The sequence below is a fragment of the Chlorocebus sabaeus genome, chromosome 8, assembly GCF_047675955.1.
Source record: "Chlorocebus sabaeus isolate Y175 chromosome 8, mChlSab1.0.hap1, whole genome shotgun sequence".
In the NCBI taxonomy this organism is placed as follows: domain Eukaryota; kingdom Metazoa; phylum Chordata; class Mammalia; order Primates; family Cercopithecidae; genus Chlorocebus; species Chlorocebus sabaeus.
In genome coordinates, this window is record NC_132911.1 from 28,631,507 (window position 1) to 28,659,398 (window position 27,892).

Sequence of the window (27,892 nt, forward strand, 5' to 3'; positions counted from 1 at the left end):
ATACTATTTTTATTTATATAGCTAGATAGGTGTAGATATAGATGTAGGTACAGATAAAACAAATAGTCATATTAAAGTTATTAGGAACCAAGATTGTCAGTGCAAAGGAAAAGAGAAATATAAAATCAAAAGATTTAAATAAAACACTGTAGTCTTCTGTGTGTATGTTTGCATAGAGATAGAAATTTATCTTGATTTAAAAAAAAAAACAGCCTTAGTGAAATACAATTCATCTATTTAAAGTGTACAATTTAATGCTTTTTAGTATATTCACAGAATTATGCAACCATAACCTCAGTCAATTTTAGAACATGTTTATCAGCCCCCTTCCCTTTTTGAGACAGAATCTTGCTCTGTTGCCCAGGCTGGAGTTCAGTGGCATGATCATGGCTCACTGCAGCATCAACCTCCTGGGCTCAAATCTTTCTCCCACCTCAGCCTCCTGAGTAGCTGGGACTACAGGCACGCACCACCATGCCTGGCTAATTTTTATGTTTTTGTAGAGACAGGGTTTTGCCATGTTGCCCAGGCTGGTCTTGAACTCCTGGGCTCAAGAAATCCACCCACCTTGGCCACCTACAGTGCTGGGATTATAGGCATGATCCACCGCTACAGCACCAATTTTAGTAACCATAAGATTGATCAGTGAATTCAGTGTTACTTTCTTGATTCACTTATTAGAAAATCCCCTATTAACCATCTGCCTAATAGTTTTAAAGCATTGATTCTTAAATCTGGATGCATATTAGGATCACCTGAGGAACTTTAAAAAAAAAAAAAAAAAAAAACCTATCAGGGGGCTTCACCCCTGACGGACTGAATCTTAATTTCTGGGTGTAGAGCCTAGGCAGAGAAATATTTTGAAAAGTTCCCAAGTGATTCTGAAGTGTAGGCAGGACTGAGAATCACTGTTTTGTTATCTTTTGATGATTGCTTCCTAGTCATTTTTTCCATAAGGAGTCACAAAATTGTTGTATTGAAATTTGTTTATGTCTTGTACATTAATCAGCTGGAATTCTGTAAAGAACTTTCCCTCATCAACTCTTTGGTTACCCTGAAATGTACTCCCTCACAAATGTGTGGCGGCAGGGAGGGAGCTAACATGTAAGTAATTATGGAACTGAGAAGTGAATGCTGTTATGACAAAAGGAGCATGTAGAGAAAAGTGGGAAACTACACCGAAGTGGTAGCATTTTGGCTGCATTCAGATGAGGGATAGGAGTTCACGAGTTAGAGAAAAGGCATTATAATGTTAGGAGCATTCTTACTTTGATTATTCAGAACTTGGTTATATTGTGCATTCTATAATCAAACAAGCACCATGTTTAATTATACCATAAGCGCTGGCATTTGGGCCTTATGTAGGAGATATATCTGATTAGATAATAGTGGTGGGAGTATGGATAATGGACAAGAAATCAATCAAGTATGTATTTTAACACATACTACATGCGTATAATTGGAGAAATAAATGTAATATATATTTAAGTTATAGTATCTCCCTTCGTAAATCTTTTTTTTTTTTTTTTTTTTTTTTTTTAGGAGCTCTTTGGACTTTCTTTTATTATGCTAAAATAGTGGTGCTTTTAGGATTTACATTATTGTACTCTCCAATACAAAGTATGGGGCATGTTAAAGTATACAGTACACCATTTTCATACATGTACAACATTGGTGGATGAAGAATGTCTCTTAGCAGTAATACTGGATGTAGCCTCTGGTTTTACCAGCTGCATACTCTAGGACTATTATATAAGTAAAAATCTCTCTTGTGATACTGGAAAGTGATTAGAATGTGCAAACTGATATAGTAGCTTTCATCCGCCTCTTAAAGGGTACCACCACAGGAAAGTCCATTTAAGATGTTGATAGGTTTAACAAAGTTGGAATGCTGGCACTGTTGAATTGGGCAACAGTTCTTCAGACCTGGCTCAGAGCTACAATGCATTTAGTATATTAAAGCAGCTGACATGATGACTTTTTGCGAGCCTTCCCAGGCACTGGAGTTTTTCTGTTAATTTGCCGCACTAGGTCATAAAAGATCTCATTAACATTTATTTTTGATTTTGCAGAAGATTCTAAGAATGCACAGTTGTTCCATTGTCTTGCTAGATTTTGACCTTGTTCCTTTCCTACAACTCTTTCATCTTCCAAGTCACACTTATTACCAACAAGAATCATTGGAACATCATCAGTGTCTTTAACTCGAAGAATCTGTTCTCTCAGGTCTTGTAAATCGTTAAATGTGGACTGTGCTGTGATGGAATAAACTAATGCAAATCCTTGTCCATTTTTCATGTACAAATCCCTCATTGCTGTAAATTGTTCCGTTCCTGCAGTATCCAAGATTTCAAGCATACACTGTTGTGCATCTACTTCAACTTGCTTTCTATAAGAATCTTCTATCGTAGGATCATATTTTTCTACAAAAATTCCTTGAACAAACTGTACAGTCAAAGCAGACTTTCCAACGCCTCCTGAGCCAAGAACGACTAGCTTATACTCACGCATGATGCAGGCTTGTCAAAACCTAGTACTCTGCGAACCTCTCACGCTGTCACCGGGTCCCCGCAGCCAGCGTCGCCCCGTGCTCCCTCCGGCTCGCTACTCTCGGCGCCACGGCGGTCCTGCCGCTGCCGCCGCCGCTCCGGCTGGTTTACACGCCTGACTCCTCCCTTCGTAAATCTTAAGGCAGTGATAGCTTACATTTGAATAGGAATTTAATTACTATACAGTTACTGATCTTATTGATAATTATATGAAATTATTTTTATTTAAGTTTCAGAATTCTGTACTGTAGGTATTTTATTTGCAGTTTATATATAAGAGCCTCAGAGAAAGGAAGTGACTAACTCATATGCAAATGGATTAGAGCAGGGGTCCCTAACCCCCTGGGCTGTGGACCTCCACACAGCAGAAGGCAAGTGGCAGCAGAGCAAGCATTACTGCCTGAGCTCCACCTGCTATGAGATAAGCAGTGGCATTAGATTCTCACAGGAGCTCGAACTCTATTCATTTCCATCCCTAAACCACCCTTCCTATCCCCCACCCCATCTGTGGAAAAATTGTCTTCCACGAAACTGGCCCCTGGTGCCAAAAAGGTTGGAGAACACTGGATTAGAGGAGGGATAGATGGAGGCCAGCTTAGGAAGCTATTAGAGTAACCTGTGCATGACTGCTGAGGGCCTAAGCTGTATTGTATAAGCAAAGGATAGCAAATGGATAAAAAGTGATCGATATCAGAAAAAAACGGAAGAAAAACAGTCTAACCTAGTTACACACTTTGGAATGACAAAACAGGAAGTATTTAAGAGTTTAGCATAGTGATTAGAGAGCATCTGGGAGACAGTACGTGCTATTAGAAAATGCTTTCACTGACTGGGCTCAGTGGCTCACGCCTGTAATCCCAGCACTTTGGGGGGCCGAGGCGGGCAGATTATGAGGGGTCATGAGGTCAGGAGATCGAGACCATCCTGGCTAACGGGGTGTGAAACCCCGTCTCTACTAAAAAATACAAAAACAATTAGCCAGGCGTGGTGACGGGCGCCTGTAGTCCCAGCTACTCTGGAGGCTGAGGCAGGAGAATGACGTGAACCCGGGAGGCGGAGCTTTCAGTGAGCCCAGTTTGAGCCGCTGCACTCCAGCTTGGGAGACAGAGCGAGACTCCATCTCAAAAAAAAAAAAAGCTTTCACTTTGGGCAAATCATTCAGCATCTCTGGGTCCCAGTTGCCACATTTATGAAGAGTTAAATATCATGATGAAGTAAAAAGATGGACTTCAGAGCCACACAGACTTAGGAATTAGTCACAGCTTCACTTTAATTTGTAGGAATTTCAGCTTTCTGTAAAGTGGAGATGGTTATTATGAGAAGAGTTATGAGAATTATTTGAGATAATATGTATAAATCACACAGTAGAATGCCTTTCTCATAACCCTTATTAGACCACTGTTCTTTTTCCATCTAAGCTTCTTCTAGTTTAATGCTTTGACTGTGAAGTCACCTCAAGATTTCTGTGTTAGGAGAGTTCAGTAGCACTAGAAATGGAGATTTGGGAGTCATCAATATATTAGGTACAGTTAAAGCCATGAGTGTGAATAAACTCTGGTTAAATATATCCACTTATACAGTTCGTGCATTTTTGCAGCGAAATGTGACTGGAGAAAAACTTAAAACTCTACTGAGTGATCTCATTTTAAATTCATGACCATGAACCTCAAGTGGGTCTTTAATTCTGCCAAGCAGAATTAATATTATACCTTTCTGGTTTATTTTTTCCCACTCTCCTATAAGATTATTTCACACTTTCTTCTCTCTCTGCAAACTCCCCATCCTCATTCTCTCATGGTGACCTTGCTCATCATGAAAGGAAATGAAGAAAATAAAGCAATCAGAGACTGTCCACAAACTACCTACTTGCTACCATGTACACACACACACACACACAGAGTTTTCCTGCCTCTTAACATACCCAGAGCACTTCAATGATATGTATATTTCCTAGTATGTGTCTTGGTGCATCATTCATATATATGTGTGTTTTCTCCTTCTCTGACCTCATTCCACAGTGTATTCCACATATTTGACTTTTAAAATATTTAATTCCAGAAACATTTATTGTCACAAAGGACAGTATTCTATGATTCCATTTAGATGAAGTATCTGGAATAGGCAAACCTGTAGAAACAAAAAGTAGATAAGTGGGTTACCTAGGGCCAGGGGAGGATAGGGGTGTTGGGAGGGGTATGTGATGGCTAAGGGGTGTGTGTTTCTTTTTGGGGTGATGAAGATTTCTAAAATCAGTTGTGGAGGTGCTTGTACAACTTTATGAATATGCTCAAAACTATTGTATGCCTTAAAGAAGTGAAGTTTTTGGTATATGAATTATATCAAGCTGCTTTTTTAAAAAAAACATTTATTCAGTGCACTATTAGAAGCTTCACATATACTTACCCTCCGTATTTAATTCTCACTGCAGTCCTGGTTTTTCCTTTTTCTAATGAGGCGGTCAAGGCTCAAAGAGGTTGAATAACTAACTTCTTAGGACCACAAAGCTAACAAGTGTCCCAGTCACATGTAGATCTTTTTTTTTTTTTTTGGAGACAGAGTCTCACTCTGTCGCCCGGGCTGGAGTGCAGTGGCCAGATCTCAGCTCACTGCAAGCTCCGCCTCCCGGGTTTACACCATTCTCCTGCCTCAGCCTCCCGAGTAGCTGGGACTACAGGCGCCTGCCACCTCGCCGGGCTAGTTTTTTGTATTTTTTTAATAGAGACGGGGTTTCACCGTGTTAGCCAGGATCTCCTGACCTCGTGATCCGCCCGTCTCGGCCTCCCAAAGTGCTGGGATTACAGGCTTGAGCCACCGCGCCCGGCCACATGTAGATCTTTAACCAGTGCTATTCATAGATTTGAGTTCTTCTTACTAAGAAGAATGTTATTTTAATTTGGGTATATACTGATTGTTTTTAATTCGTGGACTTGGGCTTTATTAACTCTAAAGTCTGATGTCCCTAGATTAATATATATTGCAACCTTCCATTTGTTTAAGAGCATATGGGGATTAGAATGGGGAAAAGATGAAATAAGAATGGCAAAATGGTTGCTAATTGTTGAAGCTGGTATGTAGGGGATTGTGGGTTTATTATATTTTTGTGGGTTTAAAATATTTATAATTAAAAAAGATTTTGTTTTTAAAAAGAGGACCTGACTAGATTTTAATGGATAAAATATATAACTAACTTAATATTTATTCATTTTTTAAATAAAGCATTTGCTGTGTGTTAGCAGTAACCTAGGCTTACCTTAAGTAGTTTACATATTCTCAAGGGGAAAAAAGTCATCTATAGTGAATGTCTGGAATATCTGCATATGCAGATCATGTGATTCTACATGCTCAAACGTGATTCTACAAACCTAACTGTCCCATTTGTTCATTCATTCAATGAAGTACTTAAGGGCTGTGAGGCAAAGTGCTAGGGATAGAAAGAATAGATACATTTAAGGATGAGAAGAGTGAAAGGAGTAGAGCTGAAGAGAAGGTTTATGTCAGAAGAAGTTTTGGAGGCTTCATGGCCTAGGAGAGTGACTTCTAATATACTCTTTCCCTACTAATCTTTCAGCAATTTGGGCTAGATATTCCTTTATCTTTGGAAACAGGTGTGTCTCTAGAGCATTAGCGTGTGTGACTGGGACACAAAAGAGTAAGACCTGGCTATAGCACCTATTCTGGTCACAAGGGAGGAAGGTAAAATAAGCCTCCAAATCTCTTTACAGGTTTTTCAACCCAACTAAGCAAGAACGAAAGAGAAGCAACAACTTGGAAAAAAGCTTTGACTGGGTGCAGGCATAAATGTGAGAATACCTAGCAGTGATAGATAGAAGCAATAGAATATAATGGTTAGTAGTACCAGCTTTGGGGCCAAATTTGTGTGGAAAGGTTACTTATTGCTATCATTTTTAATCAGAGTGGCTAAATGATGACCCTGTATTTGGGTGTATCCAGGAACATGCAAATTAAATGCTAATGAAGGCAAATGAATACCTCTGTAATGAAAACTATTGCATGTTTTATTTTTCTTATGGATAAGTATATTTAATATATTTTTGTTATTAAATTCTGTTCATGTTCATCTTCAGTGAGCAATATGAAACAAAATCATTAGTAAAACCTAGAACCCTCTGAAATTATATGGAAAATATTTTTTGTTGTTTTAACCTCTGTCAGTCTCCAAAACAACTTTAAAAAATTAATCCAAAATATTCTCCCAGGCAAGGAATCAGCATTAAAAATTTTAGCTTGAGAGTATCTCTTTCCCCCAAATTTAAGCATCTAAAAATCAGGTCTTACAATAAAAGTGTCTTCATGAACAAAAATAGCATCACAACCACAATACTATAACGAATCAAAATTATATCATAGTTTTAAATTTGGTGTCACTGCTGTTAACCTGACATGTATATAATCTGAATTAGAGACATGCATCTAGTAACCAAGTGGATTTTATTCAAGGATGCTTTACATACTGGGAGAACTAGCATGGAAGAGACAAATCAGCTTGTAAAACGATTTCTAGAACATTGCTTGAGGTTTCTGTAATTTAATTTTCTTGGTCTTTACTGCATTTTGGAATTCTTCCCAGGACAGTTTATTAGTACATAGACTTTGGTTTCAGTCTCTTTCCTTTCTCCTTTTTACTTTTAATTTTTTCAGTGAAGGTTAAGACTAACAGTTCCAGAAACTAAATTCTATATTTAACTGCAGACTGGGTGTGGTTGGTTCAGACAACTGCAGTGCAACTTGCCTAGTGTTTTGCAAGTCATCAAAACCCTGACCTGCAAAGAACATTTCTTTTCCTAGTCTTCTGACTCTGAACTATGCTGAGTGATGATATGATGATCTGTAGTAATACTTTCGTATGTGTAAAGACAAAAGAGACTCATAGGTTCAAGCTTCAGGTGACTGTGGAAGATCAGTTTCTTCTGTGTTCTTTTACAGCAATCTCTGAATAATATTAACCTGCCCTATTTTCCTAGTGTCACTTCCTGTTATTCTTTTATTACCTTTATTAACCACTGTGAGATTTTAAAAATATTTACCCAGGAAGCTCTCTCCACTTCTTCTCTCGTTTCATGAAGCTATGCTTTCATTTAATATATTTTTTCTTGTTTGCTTTATATAATTTGAGGCTTTCTTAATTGTCATTTAAAACTGAAGAAATAACTTCTAGTAGGATTTTCCGCATCTTAAAAAAAAACCACTCTACCTCTTGAAGAGAATCCTGTTACTTTGCAAAATGCAAAAATAATCATGTTTTTCTTCCTTAGCAGTATCCTCACTTTGTTATGGCATTGTGATAGTGATGCTATTTTGTTTATATCTTTCATTATTCTGTATAATGTACCAATATGTATATCACTTATGCAGAAACCTATGGAGTTAGAGACCCTTCTAATGTCAGTAAGATTACTCCTAGCCAGAAAAATAATTAGAGCAGAAATACTTATAAATCCTTTCTAATATTGCTCTTCTGAGAAATTAAAACCTATCTGGATGTTTCTTTGGACAGCAGCTTGTGTCATGTGAACAGTAAGTGACTTTTGCTCTTGTTGTACAAAAAAATATAAATTGCATCTACTGACCACTGATTCCATGTAAGCAATCCAGGTGTAAGCTGAGAGCCTTCCTTTGATTTCATTTACCTATATTTGGTCACCATTACTGCAAAGAATAAGGAAGTGACCCTAAAGATCATCTAGTTCAGTTTGTTGTTTAGATCAAGAACCTGTAATTCAAAGAGACTAATTAACTTGGTTACGTTCACACAAGAAATAAGATTAAGTTGCTTATTTTGAGACCTTACAGTTATGGGAACCGTAAAATATGATTTGAAAAATAATTCTACTTGTTGAACTTCTTAGCCCTTTATCTTCCTTAACTTTTATGTGGTAAACATTTATTGACTGTTGCTAAGGTTTAGACTAAGAATTGGGACACAGAGATGAGGAAGACAAAAGTCCTTATTTCATTTAACCCAAATTTCTTCTCTTTGTTTCTTTATTCTTGTTTCTCTTAGGCCCCCTTATTATTATTATTTTTGTTTATTTTCATTCCTAAACTCCTTTCTGTATCTTCCTCTTCCTCACCTTCTGGTACTTTAGTTTGCCAAAAAGACTTCTGTCTATTTCTTTTTTCTTTTCTTTTATACTTTTTTCTTTTAAGCACACCCTCCAACTCTGTTCTTAGTTTTGTTGATTATAATGTAAAACTGAAGTATATGCTTTAGTGTATCTTATACTTTCTGAATAAAGTATTAGGTTCCAGTTTTTTTTTTTTTTTTCATGTAAAAAAACAAAATTGTTTTCATGTAAAAAGCAAATTTTTTTTTTTTTTTTTTTTGAGACGGAGTTTTGCCCTTATTGCCCAGGCTAGAATGCAATGGTGCGATCTTGGCTCACTGCAACTTCCGCCTCCCAGATTCAAGTGATTCTCCTGCCTCAGCCTCCCAAATAGCTGGGATTACAGGCATGTGCCACCCCAGGCCCAGCTAATTTTGTATTTTTATTAGAGATGGGGTTTCTCTATGTTGGTCAGGCGGGTTTCGAACTCCCAACCTCAGGTGATCTGCCTGCCTTGGCCTCCCAAACTGCTGGGATTACAGGTGTGAACCACGACGCCCGGCTGATCAATACCTATTTTTAAAATCAATTAGTAAATGTTATATAATTTCTTAAAAGGTCCTTCAAGTTATTAAAATTATTATATCACTCTATGCTATGATTGTAAATAATTTCCTGTTTTTGTGTAGAGTCTTTGTTTTCTCTGAGATTCTGTGGCTTTGGATAAGAAATTATTTCCCACCCTAAAATTAAATCTTTGGAAAATAACTGATTCTTAGCATAACAACACAAACAGACTAACTTCAGAAAACAAAATCACATCCATAACTAAGCTCTTGCAGAAGAGCAGTTCTTCAGGACTGTGTTTTAATGCATATTCTCATGAGCTGTCTTAATAGTTTGTTTAGCAATCGGCTTGGATTCTGGTTCCCTCAGTTTTTATGGTTATGCATTACAGAAATGAAGTATCTTGAGGTTGCTGCAATCTGAAAATCCTAAGAAATTATTGTTCACCTACCTTTTTATCAGTCTAGGTAGTTAGAATTACTTCCTTCTTCCTTATAAATGAGAAAACTAAAAACTCACCTTCCTACTGCTTAGAAGAAATCAGCTTCTCTTATTTTTCAGTTTATCTCTAAAACTTGTTTCAGCGCTTTACAGTTGCAAAAAAACTTACATTTCATTTTCTTCTTTATTATGTTGCTGCTGAATTGAGCGAACTAGGTGAAGATATCTTCTTCTTATGTCATAACAAAGAGCCCATGTGTCTGACCAAGATGGTGGTTATATTTGGATAGGAAATTCAGTGAATGTTTTTCCAGCTTCTTTACATTCACCTCTGATAGCTTTGTAGCAAGTGGCTAAGTCAGTGATGATGAATTTATTAAGTGGAATATCATCGTAAGATGACAGATATGGCCTATGTAAGTTTGAAGAAAAAGGTAAATGAAATAATGTTAAGCAAAAGAAGAAACAGTATATAATAATGTAAAAATCCATAAATATCCAAATATAAATATTGAGAGAAATAAATAATTTACCTTATATACTGAATAGTTTGTACTTTTTTTTTTTTAACTTTTTTTTTTTTTTTTTTCCTGATGACATTATGGTTAAAAACACAGACTTTGGAGTTAGAACAACTGGTGCTCCAGGCCCTACCCTCTTACTCACCAGCTATGTGTCCTTATGGAAATTGCTTGTTATAAACGATTTTAATAACCATACCTATCTAATAGGAGTACTTTGGTATGGCTTTAGGAACATACTTTTTCTAATAGTGTTGGTCCTCAACGCTGTACCCCGTGCTGAGGAGTATGGAAAGATTAGCTCCTAGCCCTGGCAGGCTAAGTCCATTGGAGGAGTCAGGTTAAAAATCTCACACAAGAGATGGGTACCAGAGTGTCACTTGAACTTGATCGAATATTTAAGAAGATCCTATAACTTTAACAACATTAGAAAATGTTACCACCCTTTTTCCCCACCGTACATGTTAGACTCAACGTGGGAGATATGGTAGTGCAGTGTTTTCTAATTTTGTTAAAATCCTAAGTCATTCAAATCAGTTTGATGATAAATAATAATAATTAGAAGATTTAAAGTGATCCAATCAAAATGACTCAAAAAAGGAGGAAAATTACTTTTGAATGCCTCAGTGTCGTTTTCCTTAGAACATTATATCATTTTCATCCATTTAAAAAAACATTTTGTGGGAGCAGAGTTGAGTCCTTTAAAATGTGATGTTTGTCCTGGCCTGTAATGAACGAGGATGTAAAACATACACTCTGCCCTCCCTTAGGTTGTTTTGCCACCACTGCAACCCCTGGCAAGCTGGTCTTCCTTCCCCTCTCTTCTGATGTCATTGCTGTTCTAAGAGAACATGCTGGAAGAATACACTATAAATTTTGGAATTAATTATGCTGGAAGTTGTATTTTAAAAGGAGTTTACCCTCTTTTATACTCCTTATGGAATGACTCGGGTGGAACATAATGAACTACACCTCCTGTATGTCTCTACAAATAGAAGGCAGTTCTTAACATTTATATGAGACAGCAGGAGCCTGGACATGACCTCATTTCAATCCATTAGACTATTTGAGGAAAAAACAACAAAACTTTCCCACTTATTGACAGGTAAAGTTATCCCAATCCATTTCTCATAGCCAGTAAGAAGATGAACTGTGCTTAAATGCATTTTAAAATTGGCAAATTATACTTCCTGGTTCCTTTTTGGTCAAACAGAAATAGCCAGAAGAGAAATTATCATGATGTTTTTGAGGCAGATTAAAATTTTTCCCTATCCTCATAGAGGTGCTTTGCCAGCAGTTTCATATTGTACAAATGGTATACCCCTTATTTCTCTAGTCCCCAAGCCAATTAAACAGGGCAAAAGACCCCATGTTCCTCATAACAATGTTCTGTGGCCACAGTTTACAAATAAATTAAGCACAGTTAGGTAAATACTGGTATTGTATATAACGAGTGACCAGTTAAGTATATGATTCATCCCAGAGCAGAATTCTAGGCATCATATTACAAACATTAATACCAAGGGAAATCAACTTATAGATGAATTGGAAAATCTTCACAGAAAACTAGTGAACCTTCAAAAACTCAAGCAAATATGTATTGAGCTTCTACTTTGTACCAATCATTGTAATAGATAATGGGCAATACAGTAATTACCAAGACAAATGTGGTTCTGGCCTTAATGGCATTAAGAAATCATTATTGTTATACTAAACATACACAACATGTACAGAGGCTTGTATATGTCTTTGGTGTTTGAAGATCTCAGTTGGTAGGATCTGAATGGACTGTGCTAGTTTAGTGGTAGGAGGCATCTAAAAGTGATCTTAAGAGTACTTTGAAAACCTAGGAGCCTTGATTATAATAGTGTCTCATCCATATATTCTATTTAATTGGTTCCTACTTTGACATGTCATCCATTAAATTAAAATGCCAGATTATGTTTCTGTCTTTCTTGACACTATTATGTGATTATCATCATCTTACCAGGCTTGTCATCAAAATATTTTTGCTCTGCAGTGTGACTGTGAAGAAATTTATCTAGCTTGTATACAATTGGTAAGATAACTTTCCAGCTCTGTCAGTATTAATATAAGTAGCACATTTTTTGGTCAGATGTGATCAGAATTAATTTGGCTTTTTAAAACGCAATTGAGGGCCAGGCACAGTGGCTCATGCCTGTAATCCCAGCACTTTGGGAAGCCGAGGCGGTTGGATCACCTGAGGTCAGGAGTTCGAGACCAGCCTGGCTAACATGGTGAAACCTGTCTCTACTAAAAATACAGAAAAATAGGCATAGTGGTGCGCACCTGTAATCCCAGTTACTTGGGAGACTGAGGCAGGAGAATCACTTGAACCCAGGAGGCGGAAGTTGCAGTGAGCTGAGATTGCGCCATTGCACTCTACCCTAGGCAAGAGTGAGACTCCGTCTCAAAATAAATAAATAAACAAACAAAGGCAATTGAAGACTCATTTATCTATATCCTTGTAGTTTGATTGACTCCCACCTAAAACAGCAGCAAACCTAAGAAAAAAGAAGTAAAACTCTAGGTTTAAGAAAAAGTAATAAGTATCCCTGTATATAAAGTATTGTGTTTCTCCCTCTGCCTTCAGAGACATATCAGGATAATCCCAGACCAATGCACCTCTGATTCTTAAAAGAATCTATGCTGTTCTCCATGCTTGGTTTGCTGCTTATGAGGATGTGGAGAAATAGGAACACTTTTACACTGTTGGTGGGATTGTAAACTAGTTCAACCATTATGGAAAACAGTATGGCGATTCCTCAAGGATCTAGAACTAGAAGTACCATATGACCCAGCCATCCCATTACTGGGTATATACCCAAAGGATTATAAATCATGCTACTATAAAGACACATGCACACGTATGTTTATTGCAGCACTATTCACAATAGCAAAGACTTGGAATCAACCCAAATGTCCATCAGTGACAGACTGGATTCAGAAAATGTGGCACATATACACCATGGAATACTATACAGCCATAAAAAAGGATGAGTTTGTGTCCTTTGTAGGGACATGGATGCAGCTGGAAACCATCATTCTCAGCAAACTATCACAAGAACAGAAAACCAAACACCGCGTGTTCTCACTCATAGGTGGGAACTGAACAATGAGATCACTTGGACTCTGGAATGGGAACATCACACACCGGGGCCTATCATGGGGAGGGAGGAGGGGGGAGGGACTGCACTGGGAGTTATACCTGATGTAAATGACGAGTTGATGGGTGCTGACGAGTTGATGGGTGCAGCACAGCAACATGGCACAAGTATACATATGTAACAAACCTGCACGTTATGCACATGTACCCTAGAACTTAAAGTATAATAATAAAAAATAAAAAAAAAAAAAAGGAATTTGGATTGATCCCTGGGAGGACCAGCTCTCATTTTAGATACAGACAATACAATAGCCTTTTAGCAAGAGGTAGTCATTTTGCAGAAGCATAGTATTGATCATAAGAAAAACCATGCAAAAAACAATGGATTGATCCTTATCAATCCTGTTCTGTTGATCTCCATGTTATAATAATTATTGATCAGTCGTGTCAAGTTTGTAAGTGACCAGTTTATAATTCAGCACTTAAAAAAAAAAAAGAATAGATTCCCTGCCTTGGGACACCTTGTACACCATGAATGAGAAACTTAATTCTGGGTCACCTTACAAACCTCTTTGGTAAACCTACTTCCTACCAGCGAAGGCTGACAAAACAGAGAGAGCAAGATGCAACTGGCATCTAGCTAAAGTGGAGCAAATGGAGGAAGGAGTATACCACTACCTGTGCCCTAGGAGTTTGGGAACTGGTTAAGTGCAGTTTACTCTCCAAGGTACCGTGGTTTCCACTGGTATGACCTTAGTTATCACTCACATTTGGTCTTTTCATTAGGAAACTAAGAAATCCACAGACTAGCAAAACCAAACACTGCCCTCTTGTGCATGTTCTTTTTCTTCATTATTTAAATAAAATGGAGGGCTAAGCAAATACTTGCTAAATTCAGTGGTAGTCAAAAGACATGTTTTAGGAGAAATACTGTTTCTCAGTTTTTCTTTAAGATTTGGTTCAAATTTGTCAGTTTTACTGTTTTTGTGACAACTCTAGAAAATTGTCTCCATTCTTTTCATGGTCTTCACAGACATAATTAAAAGATAGTACACATTAGAAGGAAAACCAATTATTACATAGTAATAAGACTCACACCAAACCTCTAATGTGGTAGCACGTCATTTAAGACTGCATGTTTTAGGACAAGTGATAGCCTGTGTTGTTTTGAGGGCTTAGTAATAGGATAAAGTGTACTAAAAACTCACCTTCTAAATCCAGTGTTATGCTTGACACCTGTTTATCAATTAGCAAGTGGAATCTAGTGGCTATTAGCATGCTGCAAATAAAGGAAACATTTAAACATAGAGTCTTTGCAGTGAAGGGCCTGGGGAAAGGAAAACTTTATGTTAGGGCACGTTTCATACATGGTGTCCATAATTCTTATTCTGATGTATGGATTTTTTTCTTTTTTTTAAACAAGTAAAGAAAAGCATCCTACCATCCTGATAATGACTTGGAAGCTTTGTTTTCTGCTAGTGTCTGAAGAGGTACTAACTCTTCTAAGATAGGTTAACTGTGTAGTAGACACACTTAATGGGTGTTGATGTTCTGTTTCAAGTGAGAAGTCCCAGGGTTTATTTAATTCTCCTCTGCCCAGGAAAAAAGGGAGGTCAGTGTTATGGTTGTGTCTGCAGGGCAATTAGATTTCCTTTCCCAAAGAGGAAAAGGCAAGGCTAGATGAGATGTAACTGTGGTCCTTGGGCTATCACGAGTTTCTTTCTGGTGCCACCACATCATTGCTTCCAGGAACTCTTGTGAAATTAACAGAAACTTGGTCTAGGTGATTCATTGATACAGAGATTTGCATTACATATGTTAAATGAAGTCAGAAACAATACCATGTCTCTTAGCTGAGTAATGGCTTTTCCTGATCTAGTGAACTAAGTCAAGAAACCTGAGTTACAGGTCACGTGACCTTGAGCAAGTCAGTTCTCTCTGGCTCCTCATTTGCAAAGTTCATGTCCTCCCCTGCAAAATAAAGAAGCTTTCAGCTTAAAGGTCTTTGATTCTTTGTCAGATCTACTCTGTGTTACATCTAAATCCATGTGTAATGAGCTGTGTTATGGGATTCCATAGGCATTTGTAAATTAGGCTTCAAGAATTCACTTTCTCATGTGAATCTCTTCCTAGGTCAGTACTAATTTTTCCGTTTAGAACTCTCTTCTCTTTTCACAGGCTATTCTATTTTAAAACCTTAAGATGCTGCAAAGTCATGAAAACTTACAGCTTCTTCTGTAACAGAACTCATTTATATTTTAGCTTATGCTCACACCTTCTAAAAGGTTGATATGGACAGAGCCATTATTTATTTTATTAAGTCCCCATGGAGTTAAAAATAAGCTCATCTGTAAAAAATACATTAGTATAGAACATCTTTTGTTTGTTATACCTCAGTGTGTATGCAAAACAAACTTTTAAAATGTAAATTGGTTTGTTGCTAAAAGGCATTAAGATAGGCTAAAGTTTATTATTTAAGAATAATTTTAATCTAATTCCATTTTGCTGATACTTTAAGACAGCAAACTTTATTTTCAAATAATGCTTTTCTAAATTATAAAATTAGCACATGCTTAATATATAAAATTGAGGGATACACAAGAAAATATAAAGAAAATTAAAATACCTCTTAATACTACAATCCAAAGATAGTAACTGTTAACATTTGGCATATTTCATTTGGGTCATTTTTCTGTGTATTATGTATATATCTACACATCTTTTCAAACAAAAGATGATTGTGCCAGATATGTGTTTTATACTTTCTCACTTGTATGATATTTGAAAACATGATTTTCATTGACTAAATCCATTTTAAGAATATCCTCTTATTTATTACCCAGTCCCTGGTGGTTGGATATGGAAATCGTTTTGTTTATTTCCAGAGATCATTTACCACATAGATACTCTCAAATAGGAGATAGGACTTAGGTTCTAAAGTATGTTAGTTTAAAGCTGGTTTTTTTCCTTCTTCTGAAAGAGTAATCTTTCTTCTAAAAGCAGGCCTTTCCTGCCCACTGCCCAGTAAGTTTACTTGGTGATGAAGAAATACACACTGAATTGTACTTAGTGGGAAATGTCTGGCAATCCTAAAACCTTATTTTGGATAACTGAAATGATGAGGTTTAAATATCTCTTTAGCAGAGATAGTTCACAGGAAGGCACAGAAGAACATGTTCATTTACATGGCATTATCCCTTGCTTGGAGAGTCAGTCTCTGTCTTTTCTATATGCTCACGCAGACACAAAAGAAGGAATTCTTTGGCTGCAATTTTTATAGACTTCAGTGTTATTGAAATGAAAGTGGTTCAAGGACATTTCCATTTGTTACTAGCTTATGGTTTCTCATCTCATGTAAATTATTTTGCCACTTTTCATTTTAATTCTTTGCTGTCATTGTCTGGCAAAAGATCATTTGGTTTCTCCCTGTGAAGACATTCACTGATCAGTCAGCTGACGGTGTCCTTTGTCTGTAGAAGTGTAGTGCCCTCCAGATTTATTTTATCACTTTTTTATTGCTACCTGTGGACTTTTGTTTATACTTCTTTTCCTGTTTTGTCTTAGGAAATGTCTAGGGCTATATACATTTCATATGGACTAGAAGTATGTTTCGAGCTCCAGAGTTTCATTTCAGAAACAGGTCCCCTTTAGAGTCCAGCAGCCAAGTTCTCCTACAGTTTATCCACTTGGTAACAGAAATTTCTAGTCCTTCAAAATAATCCAAAATGTTGGAAGGTGAATAACAGTGTGTACTGTTCCTAGGGCTGTCTTGAATGCATTTTATCACCATTCCGAAGCATCTCTTGAATCTCACCTTTCTTTTCTATGTCCAGGCCTCAACCTACTTCAGACCTTCTCCACAGCCATCATCACAGCTGCCTAACTGGCTTCTGCCTCTAGTATCAGCAGAGATATTGCCCTACAAAAATAAGTTTGATCTTAGAATACCTCTGCTTTAAATTATAGCTCCCAGTTGCCTACAAAGTTAACTCCATACCCTTTAAAATCTGGACCCATCCTTTCACAACCCCCCATCATACGCTGTGTATTCTAGCCATACTAAACTCCTTCCCATTTTCGGAACATTGTAAGCTCTTTCGTGACTCTTTCACTGCCTTTGGATATCGTGTTGTTTCCTCTGCCTGACAACATTTCCCTGCACCCACCCTCTCTGCCCTGAAAACCCTTGCTATTTCTTCAAGACCCTGCCCAAATATACATTCCTCTCTGCTACCGCGGTACCGTATTCATACAACTAATACAATTTCTTTTACAATACTTCATAATATCTTCTTTACATACCTGTATCTCCTGGTGACTACTTGGGGAAGCTTTGTCTGGTTCACCTTTGCCACCATTTAGCCAACTGCCTGGTATACACTAGGACTTAACGTTTTTGGGTGATTGAAATGAATGACTAATTCAGTATATTCAAAATCAAAGTTATTAGATCTATTTCCCAACTTCATTGGCAGTTCATTTTGGTTATATATAGCTCAGAAATAAACACAAATATCAAAAATAAATACAAATAAAACAAAAATAGCTTAGGCTAAAACCACCAAATTTACTTAGAGAAGATAATTGTACAAAATGGTGAAATCCTCACTTTCTCCTGAGATAGTCTGGGTTTTACCAAAAGTCTTAACTGAAACCACTGTTTTCTGTTTTCACCTTTGTTTCCTTTTCTCATTTATTTATTCCCTGATGTATTCATTTATTCAACCATCTGTTCATTAGATACTTACTGTCTATTATATGCCAAGCATATTTTTTGGGCTTAAATACCTCCTTTTGTGAGTAGATAGAAACTATAGCCATCTTCCTCTTGATGCTTCCTTTTTTTCTGAGCAATTACCATATCCTCCTCATCAGAGCACATGTGAAAAAGATTTAGAGGATTTTAGTTGACATTAAATTCAGATACATATATATATATATATATAATGTAGTGTGGTCCTAGAGTGGCCATATAATTTATTGTCCAAAGCGGGACACTCTGGGAGATTAAGATGGGATTTGTTAATAATCCAAGAAAACAGCACTATGTCAGGCAAACCAGCGTGTATGACCATCCTTCTGTAAGCCCTATAGCCTAATCAGATCACATCACTAGTTGCCTTCTGTTTTTCAAGCATGTCTTAAGTTTTATACCTTCATAGTTTTGTCTTTACTATTACTGTTGCCCTTGCCTCTCCAATGCCTGCAACCTGCTCACCCCTCAGAAGCCTGCCCAATTCAATGAGCTTTCCCAGATCAGCCCAGTCCATAGAGATATCACTCTTTTCTGAATTTAACATGTTGTTTTATACTTAATTAGAAGCTAGATGCATTTTATTTTGTCACAGTTATGTTTTGACTCCTTTTATTATTTAATTTTTTTATATCTTCTTCTCAACTGAACCATAATCAGGGCCCATATTTTGAAATTACTCATACCCCTCAAGTACAATGCCTTATGCAGAGTCATGTAATACATAGTTGTTTGGTATTTTAATTTCCTGGTCTACCTTTATCTTTTCAAAAAACTCTTCTACTTATATCAATATTGTATGTCTTTTCTCACAAAAAAGTTTTAAGAGTTTTGCAGTGAAAAATCTTATTACGTTTTAAACTTAAATTTTACCATGAGGTACTGTAAATGTCATTTTATCCATTTAGATTATACTCTGTATCTTGAATTAATATTTTTTAAACACTGAAACATTACAGAAATAGAGAAAGAAGAGAGTTGTGCTAACAGTCCTTTGTGTACTCCTCCAGCTACAATAGCATGTTTCAATGAAAATTAATATTTTTTAATAGGCCTACATTTCTTAATTACAAAAATAACAGGTCTTTAGTAGAGAAGAAAGGATTAATTAGTTACCAGACTTAGAGATTTAAAACCATATTGAATCAATTCTTATTTTCTTTAGCCTTTGATTTGGAAAAAGTTACTGATTTCCTTTTTTACTCTGGTCTTCTTTATTTTATATAGTTAGATCCTAAAAATACAGATTAATTTTAATCTTTAATTAAATTTAATTCATTTTAAACCTTTTTAACTCAGTACAAAAAATTATATATACCATGAATAACTGCAAATTCTAATTTAGCTTCCAGAGATAGCATGACTTTATCTATTTGTCACAAGAACAGAAATCACAATCCTAATATTTTCTAGCTGGTCCAAATACACTTTCCAAACATAAATAGTTACAGAGTTGTATTAATCATTAAACTAGTTCTTAAATATTGTATTGTGTCTCCCAAGTTCTCTTCTTAAAAAGTAATTTATAAAAATAGCATGTGTTTATTTCAGAAATTCAACAGAGAGGTATATAAGGCAGAATGTCAATTTTTAAAATTTTTTTTCTTATTTCTCCAAGAAAAAGTGAAAATCATTCTTAATTGCCACCAATATTTTCCGTTTTTACCCCCATCCCCAACACTGTCACTTCTTGGAGATAGTCATTGCTAACCCCTTAGTACGTATCCTTCAAGATCCGTTTTGCAATACCTCTTTGCCCTCGCTTGTTAGCAGTTCATTTACTGTGAGATCCATTTCTTTTGGAGGCCCCCACACTGGGTCGGTGGTGCCTTTGTCTATCATTATTGACTAGTCAGCACTATCATTAGTGAGGAGTGTGTGTGAGGATGAGTCAGACTTGTACCCTGGTATCATGTGGTTTTCAGTGCAGTAGAAGACAGATGTATACAGTGATAACTGTAATACAAGATGAAAGATATGTAAGAGAGGAATAGATGAAGTGCAGTGGGATTCATAGGGCAAAAAAATACATATGATTGGCCAAGAGGTGATATTTGAGGTGTACCCTGAAAGATAAGATTTGCACTGCGGGGTGGGGGGAGGCAAAAAGCTGATGTACTTGCAAGAGAAAGGTATAGAGATGCAAGGAGTTTATAGAGTTATTCCATTTTCCTAGGTGGTAGCATGCATATATGGGAGTAGCAGATAAAGATGTAGAGGTTGTTTGCTGAGAATGATGGTTTCCAGCTGCACCCATGTCCCTACAAAGGACACGAACTCATCCTTTTTTATGGCTGCATAGTATTCCATGGTGTATATGTGCCACATTTTCTTAATCCAGTCTGTCACTGATGGACATTTGGGTTGATTCCAAGTCTTTGCTATTGTGAATAGTGCCGCAATAAACATACATGTGCATGTGTCTTTATAGCAGCATGACTTATAATCCTTTGGGTATATTCCCAGTAATGGGATGGCTGGATCAAATGGTATTTCTGGTTCTAGATCCTTGAAGAATTGCCACACTGTCTTCCACAATGGTTGAACTAGTTTACAGTCCCACCAACAGTGTAAAAGTGTTCCTATTTCTCCACATCCTCTCCAGCACCTGTTGTTTCCTGATATTTTAATGATTGCCATTCTAACTGGTGTGAGATGGTATCTCATTGTGGTTTTGTTTTGCATTTCTCTGATGACGAGTGATGATGAGCATTTTTTCATGTGTCTGTTGGCTGTATGAATGTCATCTTTTGAGAAATGTCTGTTCATATCCTTTGCCCACTTTTTGATGGGGTTGTTTTTTTCTTGTAAATTTTTTTGAGTTCTTTGTAGGTTCTGGATGTTAGCCCTTTGTCAGATGAGTAGATTGCAAAAATTTTCTCCCATTCTGTAGGTTGCCTGTTCACTATGATGGTAGTTACTTTTGCTGTGCAGAAGCTCTTTAGTTTAATTAGATCCCATTTGTCAATTTTGGCTTTTGTTGCTGTTGCTTTTGGTGTTTTAGGCATGAAGTCCTTGCCCATGCCTATGTCCTGAATGGTATTACCTAGGTTTTCTTCTAGGGTTTTTATGAGGTTGTTTAGAGGGGACTTTGAACACCTCTATAATAAACCTTTGAGAATTTCTGAACAGGATAGTAACTAGAGATATGCTTTAGGAATATTAATCAGGCACTGGAGCGGATACAGTGTCATCACAGGCTTTGCAGTCACTTGGAAGAAAAGTTATCACAATGAGGTGTACTGGCCAAAGAGCTATTGCTTAAAAGGAACCCGTAGGTCTTAGTAACTAGTGTATCCCATCAAGTCTAAGAAGGCCTTGGATTGTAAGACACACCTTATTTGACGTGCCAGTAAGGGAGACAGAACACCACCAATTATAAAATGCATCCTGACTTCAGAGATCACAATAATGAAGAAATATGTATTATAAAAACAGTGAAGTAAGATCACTGTATGGGCACATGGAAAAGATGAGATATGCAGGAAAGAAAGGAGAGAGTTGAGAAAATGAAAGGAAGGGGAATGAGGTCAAAGACAAAAGCGGAGAAGTTGACCTTGAAGAGGAGGAGAATGCATGCATCTTCCTCTGCCATAAGACAAATGAATGAGTAATGCTTAGAACAGTGTACAAGTTGAGAAGCCAAGCAATTAACTCATATTAAATAATCTCCATCATCATAAGAGAGAAAGCAAGGTCATCTGCAAAAAGTGACAGTGGTCAATTTGAGGGCTTGGGGTAAGAGAGTGCAAAGTTTTCAGGTAAATGGGGCAGGAAAGATGGGATACGAAAGGCAATTGGTTAGAAAAGACCAAAAGAATTCCCAACAGAAATGAGGGTCTCAGTTAAGGTTGAAAAATGTGGATTTATTAAAAAACCAATTGGCCCTATTTTATGACTTTGTCCAGGAACACTTGGTCCCCTGAGAAAAGGATGGAAGAAAATAAATGGAAGTTGCTTTCTGCAGGGTAGGAGATTGACTGGACTATGGTGGAAGGACAGAAAAGCTAAACAACCCAGTTTCTCTAAGGAAAGTTGCTGATTTTGCATGCCATGGAGTTCAGGCTAAGAAATGACAGGTGAAGCCCAAAGAGGAGTGAAAAACAAAGATTGTTTTTGTTTTTGTTTTGTTTTGTTTTTTTAACTGGTGGTTGGGGGAATTAAGGAGTTAAAATAAAGAAAGTGCAGAACAAATTATTTTGAAGAGGAGGCATAGGTAAATACAAAGTTGACTGGGGAATTTCAGAATTGAAGATCATGGAGGTAGAATTCCAAGGGTTAAGCCTTGAAGATAAAGTGTTGTCTTTCTAAAGAACAGGTGGGAGTATATCTCTGTGTATCTTGGAAACCTCGAAGGCACCCCGTTTATTTCAGTATGAAGTCTTCTTGAGGAACACACAAGGGTCTTCACAAACTGGCCCCATCCCACCTTTCCAGGCCAGTATCTCATTGCTTTGTACAAGCCCTATGTTCTAGCCACATTTAACTCTTCTCTATGCCCAGAATCCTCAAAAGCTTTTATCTGCCATTTTGCCTTTGCATATGCTGTTCCCTCTTAAATAAAATGCTTTTCCTCCTCTTCTCTGCCTTGCAATCTCCTGCACATCCTCTAGACCTAATTCAGATGGCACTCCTCAGTGATGCCTTTCCAGGCTCCTGCCAACAACACTGAGCACACATTCATCCATGCTCCGTCAGGGCTCTGTCCGTACATCCTGTGGCATTTCACCACAGGGTATTGACTTACATGTCTCTCTCTAGTGGACTGTGAACACTTCGGAGTCGGAAACTACATCATCTTTCTTTATCCACAGTGACAAGCACATATTAGGTACTTAGTATCTGCTTTTTGTTAAATTTTGTGTAAATGAACTCATCCAGTACATCTCAGAAGTTATGACCTGTGCATTTAGGTCACCTGGAAATCTTGTTAAAATTCAGATTCTGATTTAGTAAGTCTGAGGTGGGGTCTGAGATTCTGCTCTTCTAACTGGCTCCTAGGTGACAGCCATGCTGTTAGTTCTCAGAGTTAATCCAAAGCTTCTTAGCCTAAGTAAATAGCAGACATAGAGCAGAGACAGAAGCCATTAGAAATGTGAAAGTGAAGCAATTATGAGGGTAGTGACTTGGAAAAATCCTCAGTATGCACACTGGAGTCCCAGAAATGACAGCAGAAAATTGTGCAGGAAGAGATGCTCAAATAAAGCAGAAGACCATGGTGGAGGGTGGTAGTTGACAAGACTGGGAGGATATAGCTATATGACGTAAGTTTTACAGAAGAAAAGGTAGTTAGGTGGGGGCAGCTGCTGTGAGTCAGGACTACATCAGATGAGACATCAGATGAGGCTAAATAAATAAATAACTGCAGTGAAGGCATGCCCTCCGAGGAAGAGTGGGCGGTGAGAAGAGGGAGTCAGTGTTAGGAGCTGGGTTTGCAGGTCATCCTCAGGAAGGGCTGGGGCCTCCAGTGCTATTCACAGTAGGATGGCATTTCCACCAGTGCAGACAGGAGTGCTGAAGGCTTAAGAAAGGCTGGATTACAGGGAAAGGGAAACCCGTGAAAAAATGGTAGGTGCTAGAATTTGACAGGGGCCCATTTCCTCATTGGAAGTTTCCAAGTTGAAACCATGAAAGTTCTCCTTTTCTTTTTTTAAACTCATGGGTGACTGAAAAAGTAGCACTAATAAGCATTCTATTCCCACATGCAGTCTGATGGGTCTGAGAATTCTAAGGATAGGTTAAGTAAATTTATTCTTTCTTTAAAGTACTACTGTTCTTTAAAAAGTGCAAAAGTAATACATATTTTTTTAACAAATGAAAAAGAAAATGTTTAAACTCCTCCCACTAAGCCCCCTCCCCACAAATCAGTAACCAGTTAAGCTTACTGTGTAGTCTTCCAGCTTTCATCTATGCAAACTTATGTACACATAGGAATTTTTAAACTCTGTAATGATATTTTCATATTATTATTGGTATAATACCAATATTGAAAATAACAGTGTTTTCAGTATTATTCTGCGGATAGTTTTCCTCACTTAGAAATATGTCATAAACATCCCTCCAGGTCAGTGGACAGAACTCTAACTTATTTTTTCCTACTAGTTTTAAATAGCAATGTATAAGTATAGATACCCCATAATTTGTTCTGCCATTCTCCTATTGATGGATATGTGGGTAATTTCAAATTTTTGCTATATCAATGACATCTTTTAATGAAGCACAGCAGTATGTAGACCTGTTCTGTCCCATATAATAGCCACTAGTCACATGGAGCTATTCAAATTTAAATTAAAATTAAATAAAATTCAAATTCCATCCCTGACATTAGCCTCCTTTCAAGTGCTCAGTAGCCATTTTTGAGTTTTGGCTACCATACTGGACGGCATAGAAGATTCTACTATCACAGGACATTCCATTTGACAGCCTGGACCTAGACACTTACGTGTGGCATCTTACAGCACATATTTTTCAACGACTTAGTGTTTTAATGAGAGTATGTTTGAAAAATAAAAACTTTGTGTTTGTATTGGTTGCCTCTGCAGTTACTTCAATGAGAATCAATACCCAGATGAAGCAAAGAGGGAAGAAATTGCAAACGCTTGCAATGCAGTTATACAGAAGCCAGGTAAGGTCGCAGGCACAGCCTTCCTCTGTGGTGGTGCAGCACAGCGCTTGGTTACAGGTTGACATCTAGGACAGTTAATCTTGTGTGTGCGTTGGCATAGTGCTCCCAGCTCAGTCTGTGCCATCCTTCAGCAGGTGGCCAGTGCCCTGTCCTGCTCACACAGTACTTCTGAGGGATGTTTTTATGATACTCAAAATCAAATGCTCACATAGGAGAGTTTTCAAGGAATGACCCTACATGAGATATGAGACCTTGAAATTACTATTTTTTTAATGTGTAGATTTCCTTTTCCAAGAATTTAGCTAAAAGATATTATGAAACAGTGTTAAAGTTTTAAATATTTAAGCAAGCTTTGTCAATATAAAATTAAGATAGAATTTTTTAAAACAATTGTTATAAATTGTAAAATGCTGTATTTCTCTTTGGGAAAAGAATTCTTTTTGTAGTTAGTTTCTATCTCCTTTACACATTGAGATGACTTCTGCTTGCTTAGCTAAGAAAAATTTAGGGCAGGTACCATTTTGAAGTCCTGTTGTTCCAAACTCAACAGACCCACTTAAATATTTCAAATGTATTTTCTTCCTTGTGCTAAAATATTATTTCACATTTTACAGATTTTGTTAAACATAAACCATTTTCAGTTAATAGATCCAATACGATTTCCATGTGGCCAGTTATTTTGATTGGCCTAAAGGCTACATATGAAAGTATCAATGTTTTATAAAATTAAGTAGACCTTCATTCTCCCTCACCCAGAAGCCAGACTTCTAGCAATGCAGACCCTACAAACTCTGCTCCAGTGACACATAAGTGAAAGGAATCTGTACCCTGTTTCAAACATGCCAAAAGTCCCAGCCCTAAAGCTGTGCAGAAACTTGAACTCTCCCTGGAACATGTTGCCCCCGTATCATCAAGACCCTAACAAATCTGCTTTCTGGTTTCTTCACACACTGGATTAATAGCCGAAAAACAAAAGGAAAGGTGAGGAGGGAATGTTACAGAGGGGTCTGTATTGGCAAGCATGGTACTATCGATAAAAAACCACATTGGACTTCTTGCCGGATGCAGTGGCTCACGCCTGTAATCCCAGCACTTTGGGAGGCCAAGGCAGGCGGATCATGAGGTCAGGAGATCGAGACCACCCTGGCTAACACGGTGAAACCCTGTCCTTACTAAAAATACAAAAAAATGAGCCAGGCGTGGTGGCAGGCGCCTGTAGTCCCAGCTACTCGGGAGGCTGAGGCAGGAGAATGGCGTGAACCCGGGAGGCGGAGCTTGCAGTGAGATCGCGCCACGGCACTCCAGCCTGGGGGAGAGAGTGAGACGCCATCTCAGAAAAAAAAAAAAAATCACACTGGACTTCAAAGATGGTAAATCTAAAATGCAGCTTGAATTGTGCTATGTAGTCAAACCCAGTTACAATAATGGATAGTCATAGCGGCCTTCAGCCTTCAAGAAAACATGTATAATATCCTCTGTCCTAAGACAGCAGGTAATTAGTTAACATAAGGTCTTAAAGATGTAAGTAAATTTTTGTTGTCTGGATACTTGACAAAGAAGAACTTATCTTGGGTCGTTGTGTGGCTCATGCCTGTAATCCCAGCATTTTGGGAGGCCAAGGTGGGCAGATAGCTTGATCCCAGGAGTTGGAGGCTACCCTGGGCAACATGGTGAGACCCCATCTCTACAAAAACCACAAAAATTAGCTTGGTATGGTGGCTTGGGCCTGTAGTTCCAGCTACCTGGGGGGCTGAGGTGGAAGGATCACTTCAGCCCAGGAGGTCAAGGCTACAGTGAGCTATAATTGCACCACTGCATTCTAGCCTAGGTAAGAGAGTAAGACCCTTTCTCAAAAAAATAAAAAAAGAGTAACTTATTCTGATACAATAATGGTAATTAAATGAAACCCCCATAGTACTGTCACATGAACATGGATCTGGCACCCTAGCCAACTAACTTTGTGGAATTCTCTAATATTATGTATGGCTTTCTGAATTGAAGCATGTTGTGTTACTAGTTGCTGTGTTTGTATTCATTTACATATTTATTCATTCAATAATTGGGGTGTGTACATGGTACCAGGTAATACTTTAAACATCCCTCTGCATCTATAGTTTTGGCAACAAATGTAATCAAAAGCAACAAAATAAAAATATTAGCCTTTAAAACTAGTTTATTCTTGGATCCCAGATACAGATTATCTGAATTTTATTGCATGTATTTACAGGCAAAAAACTGTCAGATCTGGAAAGAGTTACCTCCCTGAAAGTATATAATTGGTTTGCTAACAGAAGGAAGGAGATCAAGAGGAGAGCCAATATTGGTAATGTATCAGTGAGGCTGCTTTTCTCTTGTGCTGCAGTTGTGAACGTCATGTTTATATTAAGATTAACTTCAGTTTAGAAACTGCAAGTCTGAAGGATCCTAACTTCTTCTTTTTTTTTTTTTTTTTTTGAGATGGAGTTTCGCTCTTGTTGCCCAGGCTGGAGTGCAGTGGCGCGATCTCGGCTCACCACAACCTCTGCCACCCGGGTTCAAGTGATTCTCCTGCCTCAGCCTCCCGAGCAGCTGGGATTACAGGCATGCGCCACCACACCTGGCTAATTTTGTATTTTTAGTAGAGATGGGGTTTCTCCATATTGGTCAGGCTGGTCTCGAACTCCCGACCTCAGGTGATCTGTCCGCCTCGGCCTCCCAAAGTGCTGGGATTACAGGCGTGAGCCACCATGCCAGATCCTAACTTCTAGGACTAACAAAAATTGCCCTAATGTCTTTCATTGTATTTTTTAATAAACCACAGTTAGTATTATTTGCACTATTTTTATTGTAATGGTAATGACATTTTTATAAAACTCATTGTTCTTAAAGTTCTAGAATATAGAATTAGACTTGGCCCCTGAGCAATTGATTACTCCTGTGGTACATATGAAAGATACTTGTAGGGTCTTGAGAAAGGGAGTGTAATACCCAGAATTTATTATTACTGGACTACGACTTAGATATTACAAAACGATTAATAGTTTGGAATGAAAGAGACTTAATAGACAAGGAATGCAGCAAAAGGCAGAGATAAAGAGCATTTCAGAAATGTGAATTCTCGATGTAATCATGTATACATGTATATATACACATATCAAAACATCACCTTGTACATTATAAATATATACAATTTTTATTATATTTCAATAAAGCTGAACAGAGAAAACAAAAATGCCAGAAGTGCCCTAGAGGGAACTATGAATAC

The 27,892-nt window shown here is 37.5% G+C and overlaps 2 protein-coding genes across 16 annotated transcripts in view; one reads left to right on the plus strand and one right to left on the minus strand.

Moving 5' to 3' along the window:
- HMBOX1 (homeobox containing 1) overlaps positions 1 to 27,892 on the plus strand; it is a 178,021-nt gene that overhangs the window by 133,645 nt on the left and 16,484 nt on the right. For 13 of the 15 annotated variants that reach the window (XM_007962064.3, XM_007962065.3, XM_037983824.2 and 10 more), the window contains exons 7-8: positions 24,566 to 24,648; positions 26,876 to 26,971. In XM_007962064.3, coding sequence (XP_007960255.1) covers positions 24,566 to 24,648; positions 26,876 to 26,971 — 179 coding nt within the window. Of the gene's footprint in view, positions 1 to 24,565; positions 24,649 to 26,875; positions 26,972 to 27,105; positions 27,775 to 27,892 lie in introns of those variants that run through there. The other 2 variants (XM_073018022.1, XM_007962069.3) reach the window with 2 other exon arrangements.
- LOC103215555 (ras-related protein Rap-1b) lies at positions 1,546 to 2,677 on the minus strand. The gene has a single exon (XM_007962062.3). It carries the CDS (start codon positions 2,509 to 2,511, stop codon positions 1,957 to 1,959), a length of 555 nt encoding a protein of 184 aa, XP_007960253.3. The 5' UTR covers positions 2,512 to 2,677; the 3' UTR covers positions 1,546 to 1,956.